At 43.1% G+C, this 23,947-nt stretch overlaps 1 protein-coding gene across 2 annotated transcripts in view; it reads right to left on the bottom strand.

Annotated features, from left to right (window-relative positions):
* The window catches only part of LOC124607485 (adenosine 5'-monophosphoramidase HINT3-like), a 191,664-nt gene that overhangs the window by 4,643 nt on the left and 163,074 nt on the right, over positions 1–23,947 (bottom strand). Inside the window, exon 1 of one of the 2 annotated variants that reach the window (XM_047139854.1) lies at positions 12,217–12,530. The exons of the other annotated variant lie outside the window; for it this stretch is intronic. Within the exon in view, the coding sequence (XP_046995810.1) occupies positions 12,217–12,409 (193 nt within the window). The 5' untranslated portion in view covers positions 12,410–12,530. Of the gene's footprint in view, positions 1–12,216; positions 12,531–23,947 lie in introns of those variants that run through there. 2 annotated transcript variants of the gene reach the window in all.

The raw sequence follows: 23,947 nt of genomic DNA, 5'->3' as shown, positions 1-23,947 counted from the left end.
AAACTTCGAGCTCTCTCTCCAGCTCCACGAAACACAGCTCCAGCTCTCTGATGCAGCAAAGGAATTACAGACACTACAGCAAGGACAAAGCAAGGTCAGTAAGTGCGCCGAACCTGCTTGCAGTCCCAGCAATCGAGCCTCCGTGTGTTTACCTCCCGCTACCCCTCGCAACTGTGCTATCAAGACTGCCATAACATGTACTGACAGCTCCGCAGGGCCACACCCTCCAAACATGGCAGCACTTGACACTCGGCCGAACACAAGTGCGCATGCGCAACGAGCGTCACGTGTTCCCAAACTGACGGCTCCTACCCCGCCCCTCGCGGACAGCACCTCAAACTATGCAACTTCGGCTCCTGCGCGCCGCCGTGCGACCGCCACTGACAACACAAACAATGCACTCGCGCCAAGCGTTTCCCCCCCACCGTGCTGCCACAGGCCGCGCCCTCTGACAATGGACTCACTAACGCTTGACGAGCTCTACCGAGCTCACCCGACCACGGTACCACTGCTTCGGGCCGGCGGCCATCTTGTCGCGTCGACTCCTGGGACATTTCGCCGCCTCGGCTCCCGTCGGATCTGCCGAGTGGCTCTGAACACCATGACCACGCCTCGCCAGCCCCGCACACCATACATTGTAAACAAACCGCCTCCCGTGCCACTGGCAACATTTCTGTCATCACCAATCACACGGTTCACAAGCTTCGCCTCACGCCACGTCCCCTGATCTCCAGTAAACCACATTGTCTTTGTTCTGAGCGCCTCTCCGACCTTAAAAATCAGATTTCTAAACTGCTGAGCTCCGGCGTCATTGAACCCTCTGCCAGTAGCTGGTCTACGCCCATACATATGACACCCAAGACAGACGGGTGCTGGTGCATGCGCAGAGACTACCGTCGACTAAACGCACAAACAATAATAGACACCTAACCCATACCCAACATTGCCGACTTTACCAGTTCCCTCGCAGATGCGACCACGTTCTCTGTCATTGATTGCAAACGGGCCTACCACCAGATCCCCATGGCACCTGAAGACATCGAGAAGACAGCAGTCACCACCCCGATCGGGTTATTTCAGTTTCGATTCATGCCCTTCAGTCTGAAAAACGCAACCCAGACCTGGCAATGCTTCATCAACGAAGTGCTATTCGACCTAAAATACTGCTTTGCATATCTTGATGACATGGTTGTGTTCAGCTCCTCCGTCGAGGACAACATTCAACATGTGCAAACTGTTATGAACACACTCGTGGCAGCAGGCATCGAGACCAACCAGGACAAATTGCAGCTACATCAACCCGCTGTCACTTTTTTTGGTTTTCGGGTCTCTGCCGACTGCATTTCACTGCGCCCTGAGAAACTACAAACAATACTAAACCTACCCACACCTTCGTCATTCAAAGAGCTCCGGCGCTTTCTGGGGACGGTTAATTATTACCGCCGACATCTACCTCGGGCTGTGGAGATTCAGGCTCCACTGATGGACGCCTTGGCAGGCACCAACACTTCTGGATCTCGGCCCGTTCCATGGACCCCTGCTATGACTGACTCTTTCACTGCCCTCAAAAATCTTCTTGCCAAGGCCTGCACCATCGTGCATCCTCATCCCAATGCGCAGGTTTTCATCATCACAGACGCGAGCGATACTGCCATTGGCGCAGTCCTTAGCCAGACAATCGATGGCCAAACTTCGCCTCTTGAGTTCTTCTCGTGCAAGCTCACCAATGCACAATGGGAATATTCCGCGTTTGACAGGGAGTTGCTCACCGTCTACGAAGCGATCAAACATTTTAAGACTGACGTTGAGGGTCATGCTTTCTATCTTTTAACGGACCACAAACCCCTGGCTGTGGCCATTACAAACTCGCCAGCTGACCTGCCTCCTCGCCGCTTCAGATACAGAGACTTCATATCTCAGTTCACCACCGATGTCAGACACATAAAGGGTGCTGACAATATAGTTGCCGATTTCCTTTCACGAGTCGACACCGCCCATTCGCTGTTAGACCTCTCTGAACTGCCTAACCTCCAACAAAACCCGATTTCAGACTCTACCTCTTCACTACACTTTGTCCGCACCACCTTCCCTGGCATTTCTGGTGAGATCTGGTGCGACGACAGTACGGGCACATTACGCCCCTTCATCCCAACCACACTCCGTCGAGCTGTCTTCAACGCATTGCATAATTTAGTCCACCCCGGTGTTCATGCGTCCACCTGCCTCGTAGCGGAGAACTTTGTGTGGAGAAATGTCAACAAGGACTGCCAGCAATGGGCACACTCCTGCGTCGTGTGCCAACGCTGCAAAGTACACAAGCACGCTTCAATCCCCCTCGGCGCCTTTTCGATCCCTCCTGGGCGTTTCCAGCATATTTATATTGACATTGTCGGCCCTCTCTCCCCCTCTAACAGCTTTTGTTACGTTCTCTCGTCTATCGACCGAACAACTCGCTGGGTCGAGGCTGTCCCCCTCCCCAATATTACGGCAGAAACTGTTCTTTGAGCTTTTGTCAAGTCATGGGTATCGCGTTTCAGATGTCCAGCTATCATCACGACTGACCAGGACAGACAATTTGAGTCGGACCTGTTCAACGCGATTTGTAACATTTGCGGCATCCGACGCATCCATACCACAGCATATCACCCGCAAAGTAGCGGGCTAGTCGAGCGGTGGCACCCCACTTTCAAGGCGGCTCTTCGATGCCACGAATCTTTATGGACGGAGGCCCTTCCCCTTGTGCTACTCAGCATTCGTGGGATCTATAAGGAAGACCTCAAAGGCACAATAGCCGAGTTTGTATACGGCCAGAACATTGTTCTCCCTGGCGAACTTGTGAGCCCTTCCACTTCTCTCCCTCAGTCTGACGTATCTTCCTTCGTGGACCGCATCAGACGCCACTTCATCTACCTCCACATCCCTCCGCATGCAAGCCATTCCCGCCCTAAGGTTCACGTCCCGAAATCTCTGGACAATTGCGAGTACGTCATGCTCCGAGATGACACTGTCCGTGCTACCCTCCAACCTCCATATACCGGCCCGTACCGAGTTCTCCGGCACTCAGCCAACACCTATGACACCCAGATGAAAGATTCAGCTGTCACAGTCTCTTTCAACAGACTTAAGCCTGCTCATGTCGAGCCCACTTCTACCCCCCTTCAGGCCATGACCACGCCACTCACTCTCGTGGCTCACAACTCTCCGACCACTCCCACCACGTCAGACTTACACACTCGATCGGGTGACTTCGAGCTCCAATCATCGAACTCTTCTCCGACCTCGCCCTGTTTTCTGGTCTCATGCACTCCGTCGAGTGACCACATGCTGCCCACGTCAAGCTTACCTACAATCACACCCTTGCCGCCGGGCCCTTCGCCGGTCCCTTCGACCTCTTCACTGTTGCCTGCCTCGCCCTGCCGAGGTTCCTCACGCCCACCGTCTTGAACGTGCCCTCGCTTGAGGTGTTTGTGCCTGTCCCCCCGGACATAATCCACGACTTAACAATAATGCTGCGCGATTATACACTGTTCGCCGTGTGTTTCTCTGCATCCAGTGCTCATGACACAACCTCCACCATTCCCTGCCACATGGTGAAATGTGTTCCCCTCCCGCCCAACGTCGACCAGGACATGCTTTGTGTGTTCGTCACGCCCACTGGAGACATCGTCGTCGTCGCTCCGTTCCACCCGCAAACTGCCGGCCTACCTGTCGCCACACGACCAGTACGATGCCCAGCTCGCTTCAACGACTTCCAGGTCCGGTGGCCAAACCTTCCTTCACAACATCTACCCACACAGCTCCCCGACGACGTTGTCGAGCTGACCGTGGTCCGGCTCCCGCGGACCACCCCTGCCGACGCCTTAGTCACCCCTCCCCCTCCCAGCCTCTCAAGAGTACTCTGTACTGCGGGTGGGGCGAGGGGGGGTTTCCGGGGGTGGGTGGGGGGGGGGGGGGGTGACAGTGGGGGCTATGTGGCACCGATGAGGTCGACACCAGCATCGATATGGACTCTGAGCATCGTCTTTGGACTCTGAGATTGTCTTTGGGCTGTTCTGCGATGTTTAGTTCTTTGTGAGCCTTGCCTGTGTTTAGGTAAGTAAAGGAACTACTGCTGAATGGGGATTGTTTGGTGTAACTAACCCGAGCATCTCCCCTCAAGTATATTAATTTGTAAACTGTCAAATCTCAAAATGATCAGGTCAATATTTTTCCCTAAATACATCGTTTTAAGAAAAAAATAAATGGCACTAAATAATAAATCTAGAAACCAAAAAATTTGTCATAATGTGCAGATGTATGTCAAAATTAACTGGTACAAGTCTCAACATGATTAAAGAAATATTTTGGGCAGAATCCGCATTTTTAAGAAAAATTGAAGGCGCTAAATGTTAGACTTAGAAATGTGAAAATTTTTATGAAGCTTCAGTTCAATATAAAAATATTAACTATGTAACCCCACAGAGCTAACTCTAATAGTTATCGAGTAATTTGCAGAAAACTAAATTTGGATCTAAAATTTCCTTATTTGTAATAGATTAAGTATTTGTTACATTAATGCTAGAAAGTTTTGGTTACAGCATGTGATGAAACCTATTAAATAATAGAGCTATAACAAGTTTCAAGGCCTGGATGCAAGGAATAACAAATACAAGGTCTCTAAAAGTTGTAGTTCAGAGGTTAGGTTCTACTGTCAGTTCCATTCTGAAAATTCTAGACGGCGAAGTTTAAACGTAGGTGAGCTAAAACCTTTTCAACCAACTTAACTCTATGCATACAAAAATTAAGAAGATTCTAAATTAATACACGACAGTGTTATAAAATATTCTGTATCTGAGAAAGTGGCTGTTTAGAGGCCGCTACCATGAACATAGGGCAGATGACAGCAGTTGTTCCCTTGGCCGTTTGAAGCGCCACATATACAAATACAACCTGAGAGGCAAGACTACGCTTCACATCGCACCTAGCCACTGTATGATCTGCCTCAGTCAAATGCTGGAGTGCACACTGCCTCGGATGACGTCAGAGACAGCCTGTTACTAAACACATATTTTCAGTAATTTTAGAAAGTGAACTCGTGAGAACTGTACACTGTCCTGGATCACTTAGATTTCACAGAAGTAACTGTTGGTGTGCTGCCCATAATGTTAACAAAGCTGCGTGGCAAGTGATGACAATTATGTTCCACTTTTGTGGCGATCAGTTATTTTCATTATCAGGAGTAAGGGTGAAAGACAATAGGAACTTACTGTGGAGGTCGCCTCTGAACTGGTCATAGTGCTGTGTAGGACAGAGATTTATTGTCAGTATTACAATGTTGAGCATGTGAAACTTTACCAAATATGTATATCTATCAATTAGAACTCAAAATCTTGATTTACAATTATAGTTCTGATTCCACTGAGCAAATAGAGAATAGAAACATTTCTTTCAGTGCGCTGGACAAGCATGTGGACTTGCAGTTTGGGAACTATGTTCTCCATCGTTTTCTAGCTAACAGCAGAAATGGTTTCCAGGTTCTTGTAAAAGGCGGCAAACAATATTCCAATATTTACAGCAATTCAACAATATTCCAATATTTCAAATATTTTCTTCTATTACTTATGATCATCATCATCATCATCATTTAATACATCATTACTTATGATATGACTATATAATATAATCATTATTATAATTAATAACCTGCTACTCCACACAGTCCCCAGTGAAGGAGATGGAAACTGAAACTGAGGGCAACAAAGCGAAAGCTGAAATGCTTAACTCCATTTTCAAATGTTCCTTTACAAAGGACAACATAGTTTAATCCTTATACCACTGAATAAGATGGCTGAAATAAGTGTCAGCAGAGTTAAGAAACAGTTGAAATGGTTAAAACTGAACAAAGCTCCAGGTCCTGATGGAATTCCTGTCAGATCCTATATTGAATTTGCAGCTGAGTTAGCCCCTCTTCTAACTATAATCTATTGCAGATCACTTAAACAAAAAACCTTGTCCAGCTCATGGAAAAAACCTCAGGTCATACCCGTGTAGAAGAAGGGTACTAGAAGTGACCCACAAAACTATCATCCAATGTCCCTGACAACAATTTCTTGTAGAATGTTAGAAGCCAATCATAATGAGATATATTGAACCAGTTGACCTCCTCAATGCCAACCAGCATGAATTCTGTAAACCTCGATCATGTGAAACCCAACTTGCACTTTTCTCACATGAGATACTGAAAGCTTTGGATGAAGTTAGTCAGATTTCTCGATTTCCGACAAGAGCATTTGACTCAGTACCAAACCTACACTTATTGTCAAAAGGACGATCATGTGTGGTATCAAGTGAAATTTGTGACTGGATTGAGCACTTTTTGGTACAGAGGACGCAGCATGTTATCTCAGATGTAGAGTCATCATCAGATGTAGGAATAACTTCACATATGTACCCAGGAAGTGTGTTGGGACCCTTGTTATTCATTAATGTCCATGCAGACAATATTAATAGTACCCTCAGCCTTTTTGCAGACGATGCAGTTATCTATAACAAAGTACTATCTGAAAGAAGCTGCATAAATATTCAGTCAAATCCCGACAAGGTTTCAAAGTGGTGCAAAGATAGGAAACTTGCTTTACATGTTCAGAAATGTAAAATTGTACACCTCACAAAACAAAAAAATACACAGTATCCTATAATATCAATGATGGAATCAGCCAACTCATAAAAATACCTGGGTACAGCACTTCGTAGGGATATGAAACAGAATGATCATAGAGGCTCTGTCACGGGTAAAGCAGGTGGTAGTCTCTGATTTATTGATAGAATACTGGGGAATTGCAACCAATCTACAAAGCAGACTGCTCACAAATGACACGTGTGACCGGTTACAGACTATGGCTCAAGTGTTTGCGACCGATACCAAGTAGGGCTAACAGGGGACACTGAATGTACACACAGAAGGGCAGCATTAATAGTCACAGGTTTGCTTGATTCCTGGGAGAGTGACAAAGAAATGCTGAAGAAACTGAACTGGAAGACTCTTGAAGATAGACATAAACTATACCGAGAAAGTCTATTACAGTTTCAACAACCGGCTTTAAATGATGATTCTAGAAATATACTACAATCCCCTACATATTGCTAACATAGGGATCATGAATATAAGATTAGAATATTTACTGCATACACAGAAGCACTCAAACGATCATTCTTCTCCCACTCGAACATGAATGGAACAGGAAGAAACCATAGTAAACAGTGCAATGGGCTGTACCCTCTGCCATGCACCTCATGGTGGTTTGCAGAGTATAGATGTGGATGTATACTTGAGCAGGGATCTAAACCACCAACCTCCCAAATTATTATTATTATTATTATTATTTATTTATTTACCAATGGATCACCTCGTGTAGCATTCATTATAAAAGGCAAAGTGTGGCCTTACATATCGTAGCAAGGCTAAAAATGTGATGTTTTCTTGTTCTCTTCATATTCTCATTCTTGCTGTTCATCTGGAGAACACATTTTACTTGCAATTCTGACTAGGCATAGTTGCTAAAGTTTTAACAACTACAAAAATTACTGTTTGGAATATATGTATTGTTGAAGATTTCTTGCAGTTTCTGTAACTTGGAACGTAAGCTATTCTTGTTGCAGGTGGCTTGAACTCTGTACACCCAGGTGAAGACCACAGTACTGCTCTGTGGCAGACAGTAGAGTCTTTGTACTTCTTGAGCATTTTCTTCCTGGATACAGAATGGCTGAATAAAGCAACAAACTTTTTCTTTATTAGAATGTGTGGGACTGGAAGGCATCCACTTTCTTTCACAAACCTCATGTTACTGTAAATGCTGTAGAGGTGTTTCACGAATTCCATCCTATTTTTTTCACTATCTGGTGAAATCACAAAAATATCTTTCATATATCGGCAAAAAATTTTGGTTTTAGCTTGGTTTCCTGAGCTCCTTTCCAAAAGTACTCCATATGTGTGTGCAATTCTTTACCAAGAGGTGATCTCATAGTGTAATACGTGCAAACAACATAAGCTATTCTTGTCGCAGGTGGCCAATTGTCAACTTAATTTACAAGTATAGTAGTTTGCATATTTGGTCATAGCACTTACCAATATGTTCAATTTACAATTTATACAAATACCTAGTGTCATAAAAGAGGAAGTGGCATAAATCAGCATTAACAATGATTTTTAATCATGACAGTGATTTCCTGCTGAGTTCAGCATATATTGCTGCATTATTGCAAATTTGTCAAGAATTTTTCTCACTGAGAACAGCAGACAGAATGAACAGCCCGTCCCCTCGGCAGAAGAGTGGGATTCAGAATTCTCTTTCAATGGAAACTGGTATTTCATCACAAGGTGACAAACTGGATGTAAGTCAAAATGTTGCTTCATATCAAACTGTAGTCAGCTGAAAACTCAAACAGACTTCATAACTTTGATGATATTTTATTGTTAACATAGTATGCTGAATGTATAACAACATTTTCTCTTTCTTAATGTGTGCATCTGTCTGGACTTGCTTCAAATCACTGAATGTTCCACCTCTTGACATTTAAAAAAGTTTTAAGTAATTCGCTTTACCTTAACACATCCTCATTTACTCACAATATTGCTCTATTACAAATGACTTTGTTCAATAACACTCCAACTATTGCATTCCTGTTCCTTGATCAATCTGGTATTTTTTGAATATTGGTGGATTTTTGTTATCTGTCAAAGATTGTTTCAGTCCAAGTATCTGTTAAGCTTTTGAAAGAATGTAATATGAACTGTGTCCCATACTGCTGTGTAAACTAATGTGTAAATCATAAATCTGAGGGAAATATATAAGAACGCACGTATGTCACGTTATGTGGCATAATTTATCCCCTAACTATTTGCAACTCATATTTTGTAAGTTACGTAAGCATGTTGAGTGCAATTTCTTGTTGTTGTTGTTGTTGTTGTTGTTGTGGTCTTCAGTCCTGAGACCGGTTTGATGCAGCTCTCCATGCTACTCTATCCTGTGCAAGCTTCTTCATCTCCCAGTACCTACTGCAACCTACATCCTTCTGAACCTGCTTAGTGTATTCATCTCTTGGTCTCCCTCTACGATTTTTACCCTCCACGCTGCCCTCCAATGCTAAATTTGTGATCGCTTGATGCCTCAAAACATGTCCTACCAACCGATCCCTTCTTCTAGTCAAGTTGTGCCACAAACTTCTCTTCTCCCCAATCCTATTCAATACCTCCTCATTAGTTACGTGATCTACCCACCTTATCTTCAGCATTCTTCTGTAGCACCACATTTCGAAAGCTTCTATTCTCTTCTTGTCCATACTAGTTATCGTCCATGTTTCACTTCCATACATGGCTACACTCCATACAAATACTTTCAGAAATGACTTCCTGACACTTAAATCTATACTCGATGTTAACAAATTTCTCTTCTTCAGAAACGATTTCCTTGCCATTGCCAGTTTACATTTTATATCCTCTCTACTTCGACCATGATCAGTTATTTTACTCCCTAAATAGCAAAACTCCTTTACTACTTTAAGTATATCATTTCCTAATCTAATTCCCTCAGCATCACCCAATTTAATTTGACTACATTCCATTATCCTCGTTTTGCTTTTGTTGATGTTCATCTTATATCCTCCTTTCAAGACACTATCCATTCCGTTCAACTGCTCTTCCAAGTCCTTTGCTGTCTCTGACAGAATTACAATGTCATCGGCGAACCTCAAAGTTTTTATTTCTTCTCCATGAATTTTAATACCTACTCCGAATTTTTCTTTTGTTTCCTTTACTGCTTGCTCAATATACAGATTGAATAACATCGGGGAGAGGCTACAACCCTGTCTCACTCCTTTCCCAACCACTGCTTCCCTTTCATGTCCCTCGACTCTTATAACTGCCATCTGGTTTCTGTACAAATTGTAAATAGCCTTTCGCTCCCTGTATTTTACCCCTGCCACCTTTAGAATGTGAAAGAGAGTATTCCAGTCAACATTGTCGAAAGCTTTCTCTAAGTCTACAAATGCTAGAAACGTAGGTTTGCCTTTTCTTAATCTTTCTTCTAAGATAAGTCGTAAGGTTAGTATTGCCTCATGTGTTCCAACATTTCTATGGAATCCAAACTGATCTTCCCCGAGGTCTGCTTCTACCAGTTTTTCCATTCGTCTGTAAAGAATTTGCGTTAGTATTTTGCAGCTGTGACTTATTAAACTGATAGTTCGGTAATTTTCACATCTGTCAACACCTGCTTTCTTTGGGATTGGAATTATTATATTCTTCTTGAAGTCTGAGGGTATTTCACCTGTCTCATACATCTTGCTCACCAGATGGTAGAGTTTTATCAGGACTGGCTCTCCCAAGGCCGTCAGTAGTTCTAATGGAATGTTGTCTACTCCCGGGGCCTTGTTTCGACTCAGGTCTTTCAGTGCTCTGTCAAACTCTTCACGCAGTATCGTATCTCCCATTTCATCTTCATCTACATCCTCTTCCATTTCCATAATATTGTCCTCAAGTACATCGCCCTTGTATAAACCCTCTATATACTCCTTCCACCTTTCTGCCTTCCCTTAGAACTGGGTTTCCATCTGGGCTCTTGATATTCATACAAGTGGTTCACTTCTCTCCAAAGGTCTCTTTAATTTTCCTGTAGGCAGTATCTATCTTACTCCTAGTGAGACAAGCCTCTACATCCTTACATTTGTCCTCTTGCCATCTCTGCTTAGCCATTTTGCACTTCCTGTCGATCTCATTTTTGAGACGTTTGTATTCCTTTTTGCCTGCTTCATTTACTGCATTTTTATATTTTCTCCTTTCATCAATTAAATTCAATATTTCTTCTGTTACCCAAGGATTTCTATTAGCCCTCGTCTTTTTACCTACTTGATCGTCTGCTGCTTTCACTACTTCATCCCTCAGAGCTACCCATTCTTCTTCTACTGTATTTCTTTCCTCCATTCCTGTCAATTGTTCCCTTATGCTCTCCCTCAAACTCTCTACAACCTCTCGTTCTTTCAGTTTATCCAGGTCCCATCTCTTTTTAAATTCCCACCTTTTTGCAGTTTCTTCAGTTTCAATCTGCAGTTCATAACCAAGAGATTGTGGTCAGAATCCATATCTGGCCCTGGAAATGTCTTACAATTTAAAACCTGGTTCCTAAATCTCTGTCTTACCATTATATAATCTATCTAATACCTTTTAGTATCTCCAGGATTCTTCCAGGTATACAACCTTCTTTTATGATCCTTGAACCAAGTGTTAGCTATGATTAAGTTATGCTCTGTGCAAAATTCTACAAGGCGGCTTCCTCTTTCATTTCTTCCCCCCAATCCATATTCACCTACTATGTTTCCTTCTCTCCCTTTTCCTACTGACGAATTCCAGTCACCCATGACTATTAAATTTTTCTCCCTTCACCACCTGAATAATTTCTTTTATCTCGTCATACATTTCATCAATTTCTCCATCATCTGCAGAGCTAGTTAGCATATAAACTACTGTAGTAGGCATGGGCTTTGTGTCTATCTTGGCCACAATAATGCGTTCACTATGCTGTTTGTAGTAACTAACCCTCACTCCTATTTTTTTTTATTCATTATTAAACCTATTCCTGCATTACCTCTATTTGATTTTGTATTTATAACCCTGTAATCACCTGACCAAAAGTCTTGTTCCTCCTGCCACCGAACTTCACTAATTCCCACTATATCTAACTTTAACCTATCCATTTCCCTTTTTAAATTTTCTAACCTACCTGCCCGATTAAGGGATCTGACATTCCACGCTCCGATCCGTAGAACGCCAGTTTTCTTTCTCCTGATAACGACGTCCTCTTGAGTAGTCCCCGCCCGGAGATCCGAATGGGGGACTATTTTACCTCCGGAATATTTTACCCAAGAGGACGCCATCATCATTTAATCATACAGTAAAGCTGCATGTCCTCGGGAAAAATTACGGCTGTAGTTTCCCCTTGCTTTCAGCCGTTCGCAGTACCAGCACAGCAAGGCCGTTTTGGTTAATGTTACAAGGCCAGATCAGTCAATCATCCAGACTGTTGCCCCTGCAATTTCTTAAACAAATGAATAATCAAAACTACACGGTGCTATTATGCGCACACTGAAAAGGGTTTGTTTCGTATCTGCATCACAACGCATAATAATCTACTCTCTAACACTAATTCTACAAAGAGAAAACTCTTTAGAATTAGTCTGACAACTTACTAATTTTTTTATCTTTCGAAGTCAGTTGTTTGGCATGCCGTATGTGCTCTCTCGTAATTACTAAATAATGATGTTTCGCAGCCGGCTTAATATCTGGAAACACTATGTAATCTTCATCCCGATACAACACTTCTGTGGGTTCGTCTCCATCGTATATTTTACAGAACAAGCATGTGCTCCTCTCAGTACTCATTTCTATTTACAATGATACGGTACTTCGTATTAGTGGTGGGCAGGAAATCGCGTATGTTAGAAATCACAGTGATTGAGAAGTCACAGATATCACAATAACAACTTTACAAAATCTAACTGCGATTTCAGTCACAGTTAGCAGTCGCAAGTAGCATTTCACATTCAACGCCGTGAGCCATCTGTTGGCCGAATTCCGTACTGCTTTCTGCGCTTTCAGTGACAAGTCGCGCTAGAAGTCGCAAGTAGCAACTAAAAAGCGCAGTTAACAGTGCCATCTGTTGGCCAAAGTTCGTACTACGCTCATCTCTGCGACACGCTATCGAGTCTAACCGCGATTTCCGTGACAAGTCGCAACTAAGAGTCGCAAGTAGCAACTAAATAGCGCAGTTAACGGTGCCATCTGTTGAGCAAAGTTCATAGTACGCTATTCGCTACCGAGAAACCGCGATTTCTGTGACAAATCGGAACTAAGAGTCGCAAGTAGCAACTAAAAAGCGCAGTTAACATTCGTTTCCTAGTGCCATCTGTTGACCGACGTACGTACTTCGTTATGAGAGCCTTGTGCCTCACGAGATCGGTGTGCTGTGTGTGCATATGAAGGACTTATTTCATTAGTGCTACAAGTCCATTTTTGTTCATTTTGAAATACAGAGTCGTAAAGTAAAAATGAGCGCTGAAAAATCTGCAGTTGAGATACCAGAAATATTCAAGCATATGGCTTCTTGCTAGAGATGAACCTTTATTTATGTTAGTTTGGATCATTAATTTGTACCACTATTGAAATATGCCCTTCACATTATATGACGACATGCACATTCAGCAACAGTTATGGTTGGTCAAACACAGCTGTGACTCTGAAAGTATTATATTAATAAGAAGCAACATTACCTTTTTCTCCTGAAAATATCAAGTAACGTAACAAATGTGTTTGATTCTGCTTCCAACATGACAGTTTTGCTTAATACTCCACATGCCTACAGGACTTTGCAATGTTAACACAGCAGAACTCAGACATCTGTATAAGTGTAGTGAAATGAAAACAGTATTATTGAGTCATATGAATGCCTCACTTTTGTTCTGACACAGTTCAAGACTCGAGATAAAAGTTTTACACCTGGTGTTCTACATGGCAACTTCACACACAAGAACTTTTTGCCGACACTACTACCACCTACATAAGTAAGCTTTTCCTGTGTTACTTTCAAGTAATGCACTTAAGCTATTCCTGATTTAACTGCAAGATCTGAACTTCCCACTTTCATGTCAACAGTCTCAAAATGCATATTGTAGACTTTGGGATATGTTACAGGTCAGTGTCACACAACAGTGGGGGGGGGGGGGGGGGGGCATGTCACTCTCCAACAAGTGTTTACCGGTAATTAAGTGGCGGAAAATTACGGGTATAGGACGGCTTAAACATGTGGAAAATGAGATTTTCATTATTCACTCACTGTATTTAACATTTATTATTCCTTTAAAATCGCACAACAACTTCAATAAAACACAGTTTAATCACTCATCTGCACACTTATTTCACAATTATGTCACTTTTAAACTGCAAAATCTTCTAAAAGCTGTCTTGAATCTGCACGAGTCTCTCTCAACAGCCTTGAGGCGGATAGATACGTACAGCAACCAGTAATCAGAGTCAGAACTGTGTCTGCAAAATCGCAAGGATTATTAAACAATTTTTGCTGTCACTAATTACAAGCAATATAATTGACAGAGTAGATTGCTAAAATTTGCTCTAATGAAAGCCACTCAATGGGGTATATTTCACATTTGCAAGAACGATCTCACTGAAGTAATGAAGTCCATCGAAACACTTAGAAACTAACCTCTCGTTTGACGAAAACGGTCTAAAGACGCAGTGGCAATTTCTCCAGATCTGTTGACAATGATATTTTGAGTTATCACTTTACTGAGTGACTGAAATGTAGTTCGCGTACCTGTGAACATAACAATATGTTAGAATTCATTTTATAAACACGAACTATTACGCTACTGTATGGCTACTTACATATTAATTACACTATTAACATTTTCACAGTTGTTTCTTTAATACAAACTTAAAGCCAACGGAAGAACAAACGTAAAACATATTTACCAATGACAGGTTTGTTGAGATGCAATTTTCTGTGTGGACAGATGTAACTTTTTCATACGGTGGTAAGTCGCAGAAATCGCAGGAGTCACAGAAATCGCAGAAATCGCGGTAGTCGCAGAAGTAGCAGAAATCGCAGAAGTCGCAGAGGCGGAGGGATACACGACCTAGGTTCCTTAACTGCGACTCTTAACTGCGACAAATCACAGTTAAGAATAATGGATACTGAAAAGTAGCATTCACAGAAATCGCTGATATCGGAAAATCGCTATTTAGCCCATCACTACTTCGTATTATCAGTTTTACAGGCTAATTTATCTTACCAGCATGCACTATATTGCAATAAACGATTCACTGGAATGTATTGATAGAGACGTTGGCTAATTTTATTGCACCATAGTTATATGACCTTGCATAATATTACTGTGTAAGATTTCAGTCAGTCATTTCTTGTCTTCAGCGCACGAATTTCGTGTCCATCTTTCGGCACCACAACAAATAATTTTTTATTTTCGTTTTGTTTTCAAAAACATCTGCATTCCAGCGTTTATCAGTAAAGATGTTCTACTTCACCCATTTTTCGCGGCGGTATGCTATACACCACAGTCGCGACACTTCGCCTCGATTTTGTTGCCTACCGCGTCAGCAGTGCCCCAAGCGGCCAGTAACTTAAACTGTGGGATCAGCGCGATCGTGAAAGCGAATAGTGGTTGTTTATTTATATTTCTACAATGGTTTTTACAAGCGGGAGCGTTTGTAGCGCAATAAATTGCACAACAACAGGAAGAAGACACCACAGCTGTCTTTTTTTCGGTTTCCTAGGGATCCTGAGAGGTATACACCATCATGTTACTAAACTGTATCGTCAGGATTCACTTGCAAACTACATGTGTATTAATGATCAATGTTTCGTTTTAGGAGCAGAAAATGGCTAGTTAATACCAGACGAGAAGACCCTATGAAAACAGCCCCTTCATGAACGCAGAAAATAAGAAACTCGTGTGAAATGCAGTACCCACAATGATTGACATCCCAAATAAGCCACCTCAACTGACGATGAAGAGGAAACTGCCACAAAGATTCGACAATCCATCTAAAGCTGTAAAATAGTCCTATGACACAGAAGCAGCCGGTTTAACTCTCCATGTATCAGTGCCAGATTCGTGTGGATCGTCAACACAGACCTGCTTTGACGATGAAGTGATAAGATTAAGTACAGTTATTCGTGTCTTACAAAGGCGTAATGTTTGGTATTTATTTCATTCACTTCTGTTGTTAGTCACTTAATTTTCCTTGCTTCCTTCGTGTGACAGCCAGAGCGAGAGCACCAGCAGCAGCGAGTACTGTTTGTATAAAGCGTTTATTTTACATTTTGTTTACGACCTTCCACTAAGGAAGGGATTCTATTTGTGTTTATCTGCTCTGCATAGTAACTAACAGTTCTTGATAAAACTTTACGTAGTTTTCGTGTTAGATTTCTTAGTGTTTTCTTGATCGTTTAGAACAGAAAGCGCCCTAAAACCGTCTTTTGTTTGTTTCGCGGCCGTTAGCCACTAGTCACTTGAATCAGCAGTTGTCTTGTGACAGCCAGAGCGAGAGCACCAGCAGCAGCGAGTACTGTTTGTATAAAGCGTTTTTGTACTTATTTGCTGCGCTTAGCTTTTAAATAGTTTTTCTGGGAAAACCTAGCGTAGTTTTCGCGTCTCGTATTTCAGTGAGTGTTTCTTGATTATCAGAGTAGCTCATCAGAAGATTATCTTGGGAATTTGTCACCGTATAGAGTAGGGTAAACATAGTCATGTGTAGGGACTGTGGTTGTTGTGAGCGGACGCAAGGAGAATTGGCCACTCTTCGGGGGCAGGTGGAGGCTTTGTCTGTTAGGCTCATCGAGCTCGAGGCGCAGGCGTCGGCTCGTAGTGGCGTTGGGGCAACTGTGGTGAGACCTATGCCTACTTCGGTGGCCTTGGAATCACATGGAACCCCTGATGTCGCTGCGTCTTCCGGCAGTGAGCATCTTACCGGTCAGCCATCACTCCAGGGTGAATGGCGGACAGTGGTGGGCTTGCGCGTGCCTGGCCGAAAGGCGAAGGTGGGATCTGGCCGCATGGCAGCTGCCTTACCCCTTTCCAACAGGTACGGGGTGCTTCCTAATGGTGATGACATCGTTTCCGAGCCACCACAGGATGCCTCACCTGTTGGGCCAGTGGCCGATTCTCCAGCAAGGTCCCGACAGTCACAGAGGGCGGGCCTATTAGTTATAGGGAGCTCCAACGTTAGGCGGGTTATGGAGCTCCTCAGGAAAATAGCGGGTAGGTCGGGGAAGAATGCCAGTGTGCACTCGGTGTGCTTGCCGGGGGGTCTCGTCCGTAATGTGGAGGAGGCCCTTCCGGCAGCTATTGAACGCACTGGGTGTGACCGGCTGCAGATAGTATCACATGTCGGAACGAATGACGCCTGCCGCTTGGGTTCTGAGGCCATCCTTGGTTCCTTCCGGCGGCTGGCTGATTTGGTGAAGACAACCAGCATCGCACGCGGAGTGCAAGCTGAGCTTAATATCTGCAGCATAGTGCCCAGAGTCGATCGCGGTCCTCTGGTTTGGAGCCGTGTGGAGGGTCTAAACCAGAGGCTCAGACGACTCTGCGACTATAATGGTTGCAAATTCATCGACCTCCGTTATTGGGTGGAGAACTGTAGGGCCCCCCTAGACAGGTCAGGCGTGCACTACACACCGGAAGCAGCTACTAGGGTAGCAGAGTACGTGTAGCGTGCACACGGGGGTTTTTTAGGTTAGAGGGACCCCCCCTTGGGCGAAACGATAAAATACCTGACGGCTTACCAGAGAGGACATTATCATCGTTGATAAAGATGATAAAGAACGTCCATCCTCAGAGACCAAAAACAGGAAAAGTTAACGTAATATTGGTAAACTGCAGGAGTATCCAGGGCAAGGTTCCTGAATTAGTATCTCTTATTGAAGGAAATAGTGCGCATATAGTATTAGGAACGGAAAGTTGGTTAAAACCGGAAGTGAACAGTAACGAAATCCTAGACACAGAATGGAATATATACCGCAAGGATAGGATAAACGCCAATGGTGGAGGAGTATTTATAGCAGTAAAGAATTCAATAATATCCAGTGAAGTTATTAGCGAATGCGAATGTGAAATAATCTGGGTTAAGTTAAGTATCAAAGGTGGGTCAGATATGATAGTCGGATGCTTCTATAGACCACCTGCATCAGCAACCGTAGTAGTTGAGCGCCTCAGAGAGAACCTGCAGAACGTCGTGAAGAAGTTTCGTGATCGTACTATTGTAATAGGGGGAGACTTCAATCTACCAGGTATAGAATGGGATAGTCACACAATCAGAACTGGAGCCAGGGACAGAGACTCTTGTGACATTATCCTGACTGCCTTGTCCGAGAATTACTTCGAGCAGATAGTTAGAGAACCAACTCGTGAAGCTAACGTTTTAGACCTCATAGCAACAAATAGACCGGAACTTTTCGACTCCGTGAATGTAGAAGAGGGTATCAGTGATCATAAGTCAGTGGTTGCATCAATGACTACAAGTGTAATAAGAAATGCCAAGAAAGGAAGGAAAATATATTTGCTTAACAAGAGTGATAGGGCACAAATCGCAGAATATCTGAGTGACCACCATCAAACGTTCATTTCTGAGGAAGAGGATGTGGAACAAAAATGGAAAAAATTCAGAAACATCGTCCAGTACGCCTTAGATAAGTTCGTACCGACTAAGGTCCAAAGCGAGGGGAAAGATCCACCGTGGTATAACAATCATGTACGAAAGGTACTACGGAAACAAAGAAAGCTTCATCATAGGTTTAAGAGTAGTCGAATCATAGCTGATAAGGAAAAGCTGAACGAAGCGAAAAAGAGCGTAAAGAGAGCAATGAGAGAAGCATTCAACGAATTCGAACATAAAACATTGGCAAACAATCTAAACAAGAACCCTAAAAAGTTTTGGTCATATGTAAAATCGGTAAGCGGATCTAAATTCCCTATTCAGTCACTCGTTGACCACGATGGCACCGAAACAGAGGACGACTGAAGAAAGGCAGAAATACTGAATTCAGTGTTCCGAAACTGTTTCACTGCGGAAAATCGTAACACGGTCCCTGACTTCAGCCGTCGCACGGACGCCAAAATGGAAAATATTGAAATAAACGATATCGGAATTGAAAAACAACTGCTATCACTTAGTAGCGGAAAAGCACCCGGACCAGACGAGATACCCTTAAGATTCTACAGTGATTATGCTAAAGAACTTGCCCCCTTTCTATCAGCAATTTATCGTAGATCACTGGAAGAACGTAAAGTACCTAGCGACTGGAAGAAAGCGCAGGTCGTTCCCATTTTCAAGAAGGGTCATAAATCAGATGCGAATAATTGTAGGCTTTTTCGCTTACGTCAATCTGTTGTAGAATAATGGAACATGTTTTGTGTTCTCGTATTATGACGTTCTTAGATAATACAAATCTCCTTCATCATAACCAACATGGATTCCGCAAACACAGATCATGTGAAACTCAGCTCGCCCTATTTGCCCAAGAAATTCACAGTGCCGTAGACACTGGCGAGCAGATTGATGCCGTATTCCTGGACTTCAGGAAGGCATTTGATACGGTTCCGCACTTACGTTTAGTGAAAAAAATACGAGCTTACGGAATATCGGACCAGGTTTGTGATTGGATTCAGGATTTCCTTGAAGAAAGAACACAACATGTCATTCTTAACGGTTCAAAATCTGCAGATGTAGAGGTAATTTCGGGAGTACAGCAGGGAAGTGTGATAGGACCTTTATTGTTTACAATATACATAAATGACTTAGTTGACAACATCGGTAGCTCCGTGAGGCTATTTGCAGATGACACGGTTGTCTACAAGAAAGTAGCAACATCAGAAGACTCGTACGTACTCCAGGAGGACCTGCAGAGGATTAATGCATGGTGCGACAGCTGGCAGCTTTCCCTAAACGTAGATAAATGTAATATAATGCGCATACATAGGGGCAGAAATCCATTCCAGTACGATTATGCCATAGGTGGTAAATCATTGGAAGCGGTAACGACCGTAAAATACTTAGGAGTTACTATCCGGAGCGATCTGAAGTGGAATGATCACATAAAACAAATAGTGGGAAAAGCAGGCGCCAGGTTGAGATTCATAGGAAGAATTCTAAGAAAATGTGACTCATCGACGAAAGAAGTAGCTTACAAAACGCTTGTTCGTCCGATTCTTGAGTATTGCTCATCAGTATGGGACCCTTACCAGGTTGGATTAATAGAAGAGATAGACATGATCCAGCGAAAAGCAGCGCGATTCGTCATGGGGACATTTAGTCAGCGCGAGAGTGTTACGGAGATGCTGAACAAGCTCCAGTGGCGGACACTTCAAGAAAGGCGTTACGCAATACGGAGAGGTTTATTATCGAAATTATGAGAGAGCACATTCCGGGAAGAGATGGGCAACATATTACTACCGCCCACATATATCTCGCGTAATGATCACAACGAAAAGATCCGAGAAATTAGAGCAAATACGGAGACTTACAAGCAGTCGTTCTTCCCACGCACAATTCGTGAATGGAACAGGGAAGGGGGGATCAGATAGTGGTACAATAAGTACCCTCCGCCACACACCGTAAGGTGGCTCGCGGAGTATAGATGTAGATGTAGATGTAGATTATTTTTTTAGCACCTTGTTCACTGATAAGATTGTTTGAAAATTATTCAGATATTTGGTTTTGCGTGAAATGTAATGTAATCAGCTCATTACAATGTTGCAACATATTTCTCCCACTATTTGGCAGTTGCTTGTACCACTTAGAATAATATAAAGATGAAGGTCGTACTTGTGGCAACAGGCGACAATGACAAACACAGTAGGCCTACAGAACGATAAATGAGCTGTCGATCGCTTTTCCTTGTAGAGGTACATGTCTGTCCCTCTTACGTGTGAATCCGTGTGTTTATATTCTTTTGATATCACCGTGGTAAGCTGCAATTCTATCCAACGTCACAAGTGTTCCTTCACGAATGTGTTGTAGCTTGCCACTCGATTCATGGTTTTTGTCCATACTTGCGCTTATTTTAGAATCATTCTTAGAAACATATACGCCTTCTGATACTATACAAACCATTGGCGGCAAGAAAATCACTCAAATATTTCGTAAATTACGTAGGAAATGGATCCAAAACAAACATTATGCTTACGTCGTGTCTGACGTTCATCTTCCTCGCCGCTCGGAGCGCTAGTGTCGCTCCATATGTCAAACGGTAACAACTTTTACAGCAGTGAGTGTCCCGACTGCTATGTTAGACTGTGCTATACACATTGAACTGGATTTGGACCGGGTTTTATCACACGTCAAAGGAGCGGAACTGCAAGCGACATCATCGTCCAATGTTAATGTGATCACATGAGACAGAATGTCAACACTCTAAATCACTTTTTTAGCCCAGTATAGAACGATGAAAGTAGTTTCTAACGCAACAGTCACGACACACTGTCTCGTTTGCGTTACCACCAGCGATATCAGTGCACTAAACGCCGGAAGCGGCTACAAGAGTAGCAGAGTACATGTGGAGTGCACACGGGGGTTTTTTAGGTTAGAGAATTCCCTCCCTAGGCCCGACAAGAGGCCTCCTGAGATGCGGGAAGGTAGGAGTAGTCAAAATGCAACAGGGATAACAATATTAATGTGCTAATAGTAAACTGCAGGAGCGTCTATATATAGGTCCCAGAACTGCTCTCATTAATAAACGGTCACAACGTCCATATAGCACTAGGGACAGAAAGTTGGCTGAAACCAGGCGTTAACAGTAATGAAATTCTAAACTCACATTGGAACGTATACCACAGAGACAGACTGGACAGTGAAGGGGGAGGCGTGTTTATAGCGATAAGAAGTGCAATAATATCGAAGGAAATTGACGGAGATCTGAAATGTGAAATGATTTGGGTGAAGGTCACGGTTAAAGCAGGAAGGAAATTGACGGAGATCCGAAATGTGAAATGATTTGGGTGAAGGTCACGGTTAAAGCAGGCCCAGACATGGTAATTGGATGTCTCTATAGGCCCCTGGGCTCAGCAGCTGTTGTGGCTGAGCACCTGAAGGATAATTTGGATAACATTTCGAGTAGATTTCCCCACCATGTTATAGTTCTGGGTGGAGATTTTAATTTTCTGGATATAGACTGGGAGACTCAAATGTTCATAACGGGTGGCAGGGACAAAGAATCCAGTGAAATTTTTTTAAGTGCTTTATCTGAAAACTACCTTGAGCAGTTAAACAGAGAACCGTCTCGTGGCGATAACATATTAGACCTTCTGGTGACAAACATAACCGAACTATTTGAAACAGTTAACGCTGAACAGGGAATCAGCGATCATAAAGCGGTTACTGCAGCGATGATTTCAGCCGTAAATAGAAATATTAAAAAAGATAGGAAGATTTTTCTGATTAGCAAAAGTGACAAAAAGCAGATTACAGAGTACCTGACGGCTCAACACAAAAGTTTTGTCTCAAGTACAGATAGTGTTGTGGATCAGTGGACAAAGTTCAAAACCATCGTACAATATGCATTAGATGAGTATGTGCCAAGCAAGATCGTAAGAGATGGAAAAGAGCCACCGTGGTACAACAACCGTGTTAGAAAACTGCTGCGGAAGCAAAAGGAACTTCACAGCAAACATAAACATAGCCAAAGCCCTGCAGACAAACAAAAATTACGCGAAGCGAAATGTAGTGTGAGGGGGGCTACGTGAGAGGCGTTCAATGAATTCGAAAGTAAACTTCTATGTACTGACTTGGCAGAAAATACTAAGAAATTTTGGTCTTATGTCAAAGCGGTAGGTGGATCAAAACAAAACGTCCAGACACTCTGTGACCAAAATGGTACTCAAACAGAGGATGACAGACTAAAGGCCGAAATACTAAATGCCTTTTTCCAAAGACTGCATTGTAGTTCCTTCCTTAGATTGTTGTACAGATGACAAAATGGTAGATATCGAAATAGACGACAGAGGGATAGAGAAACAATTAAAATCGCTCAAAAGAGGAAAGGCCGCTGTACCTGATGGGATACCAGTTCGATTTTACACAGAGTACGAGAAGGAACTTGCCCCCCTTCTTGCAGCGGTGTACCGTAGGTCTCTAGAAGAGCGTAGCATTCCAAAGGATCGGAAAAGGACACAGGTCATCCCCGTTTTCAAGAAGGGACGTCGAAGAGATGTGCAGAACTATAGACCTATATCTTTAACGTCGATCAGTTGTAGAATTTTGGAACACGTATTATGTTCGAGTATAATGACTTTTCTGGAGACTAGAAATCTACTCTGTAGGAATCAGCATGGGTTTCGAGAAAGATGGTCGTGTGAAACCCAGCTCGCGCTATTCGTCCACGAGAGACAGAGGGCCATAGACAGGGGTTCACAGGTAGATGCTGTGTTTCTTGACTTCCGCAAGGCGTTCGATATAGTTCCCCACAGTCGTTTAATGAACAAAGTAAGAGCATATGGACTATCAGACCAATTGTGTGATTGGATTGAAGAGTTCCTAGATAACAGAACGCAGCATGTCATTCTCAATGGAGAGAAGTCTTCCGAAGTAAGAGTTATTTCAGGAGTGCCGCAGGGGAGTGTCATAGGACCGTTGCTATTCACAACATACATAAATGACCTTGTGGATGACATCGGAAGTTCACTGGGGCTTCTTGTACATGATGCCATGGTGTATCGAGAGGTTGTAACAATGGAAAATTGTACTGAAATTCAGGGGGATCTGCAGCGAATTGACGCATGGTGCAGGGAATGGCAATTGAATCTCAATGTAGACAAGTGTAATGTGCTGCGAATACACAGAAAGATAGATCCTTTGTCATTTAGCTACATAATAGCAGGTCAGCAACTGGAAGCAGTTAATTCCATAAATTATCTGGGAGTATGCATTAGGAGTGATTTAAAATGGAATGATCATATAAAGTTGATCGTCGGTAAAGCAGATGCCAGACTAAGATTCATTGGAGGAATCCTAAGGAAATGCAATCCGAAAACAAAGGAAGTAGGTTACAGTACACTTGTTCGCGCACTGCTTGAATACTGCTCAGCAGTGTGGGATCCGTACCAGATAGGGTTGATAGAAGAGATAGAGAAGATCCAATGGAGAGCAGTGCGCTTCGTTACAGGATCATTTAGTAATAGCGAAAGCGTTACGGAGATTATAGATGAACTCCAGTGGAAGACTCTGCAGGAGAGACGCTCAGTAGCTCGGTACGGGCTTTTGTTAGAGTTTCGAGAACATACCTTCACCGAAGAGTCAAGCAGTATATTGCTCCCTCCTACGTATATCGCACGAAGAGACCATGAGGATAAAATCAGAGAGATTAGAGCCCACACAGAAGCATACCGACAA

The sequence above is a fragment of the Schistocerca americana genome, chromosome 3, assembly GCF_021461395.2.
Source record: "Schistocerca americana isolate TAMUIC-IGC-003095 chromosome 3, iqSchAmer2.1, whole genome shotgun sequence".
In the NCBI taxonomy this organism is placed as follows: Eukaryota; Metazoa; Arthropoda; class Insecta; order Orthoptera; family Acrididae; genus Schistocerca; species Schistocerca americana.
The sequence above is the reverse complement of the archived record's forward strand: the minus strand, read 5'-3'. Positions and strand labels throughout refer to the sequence as shown.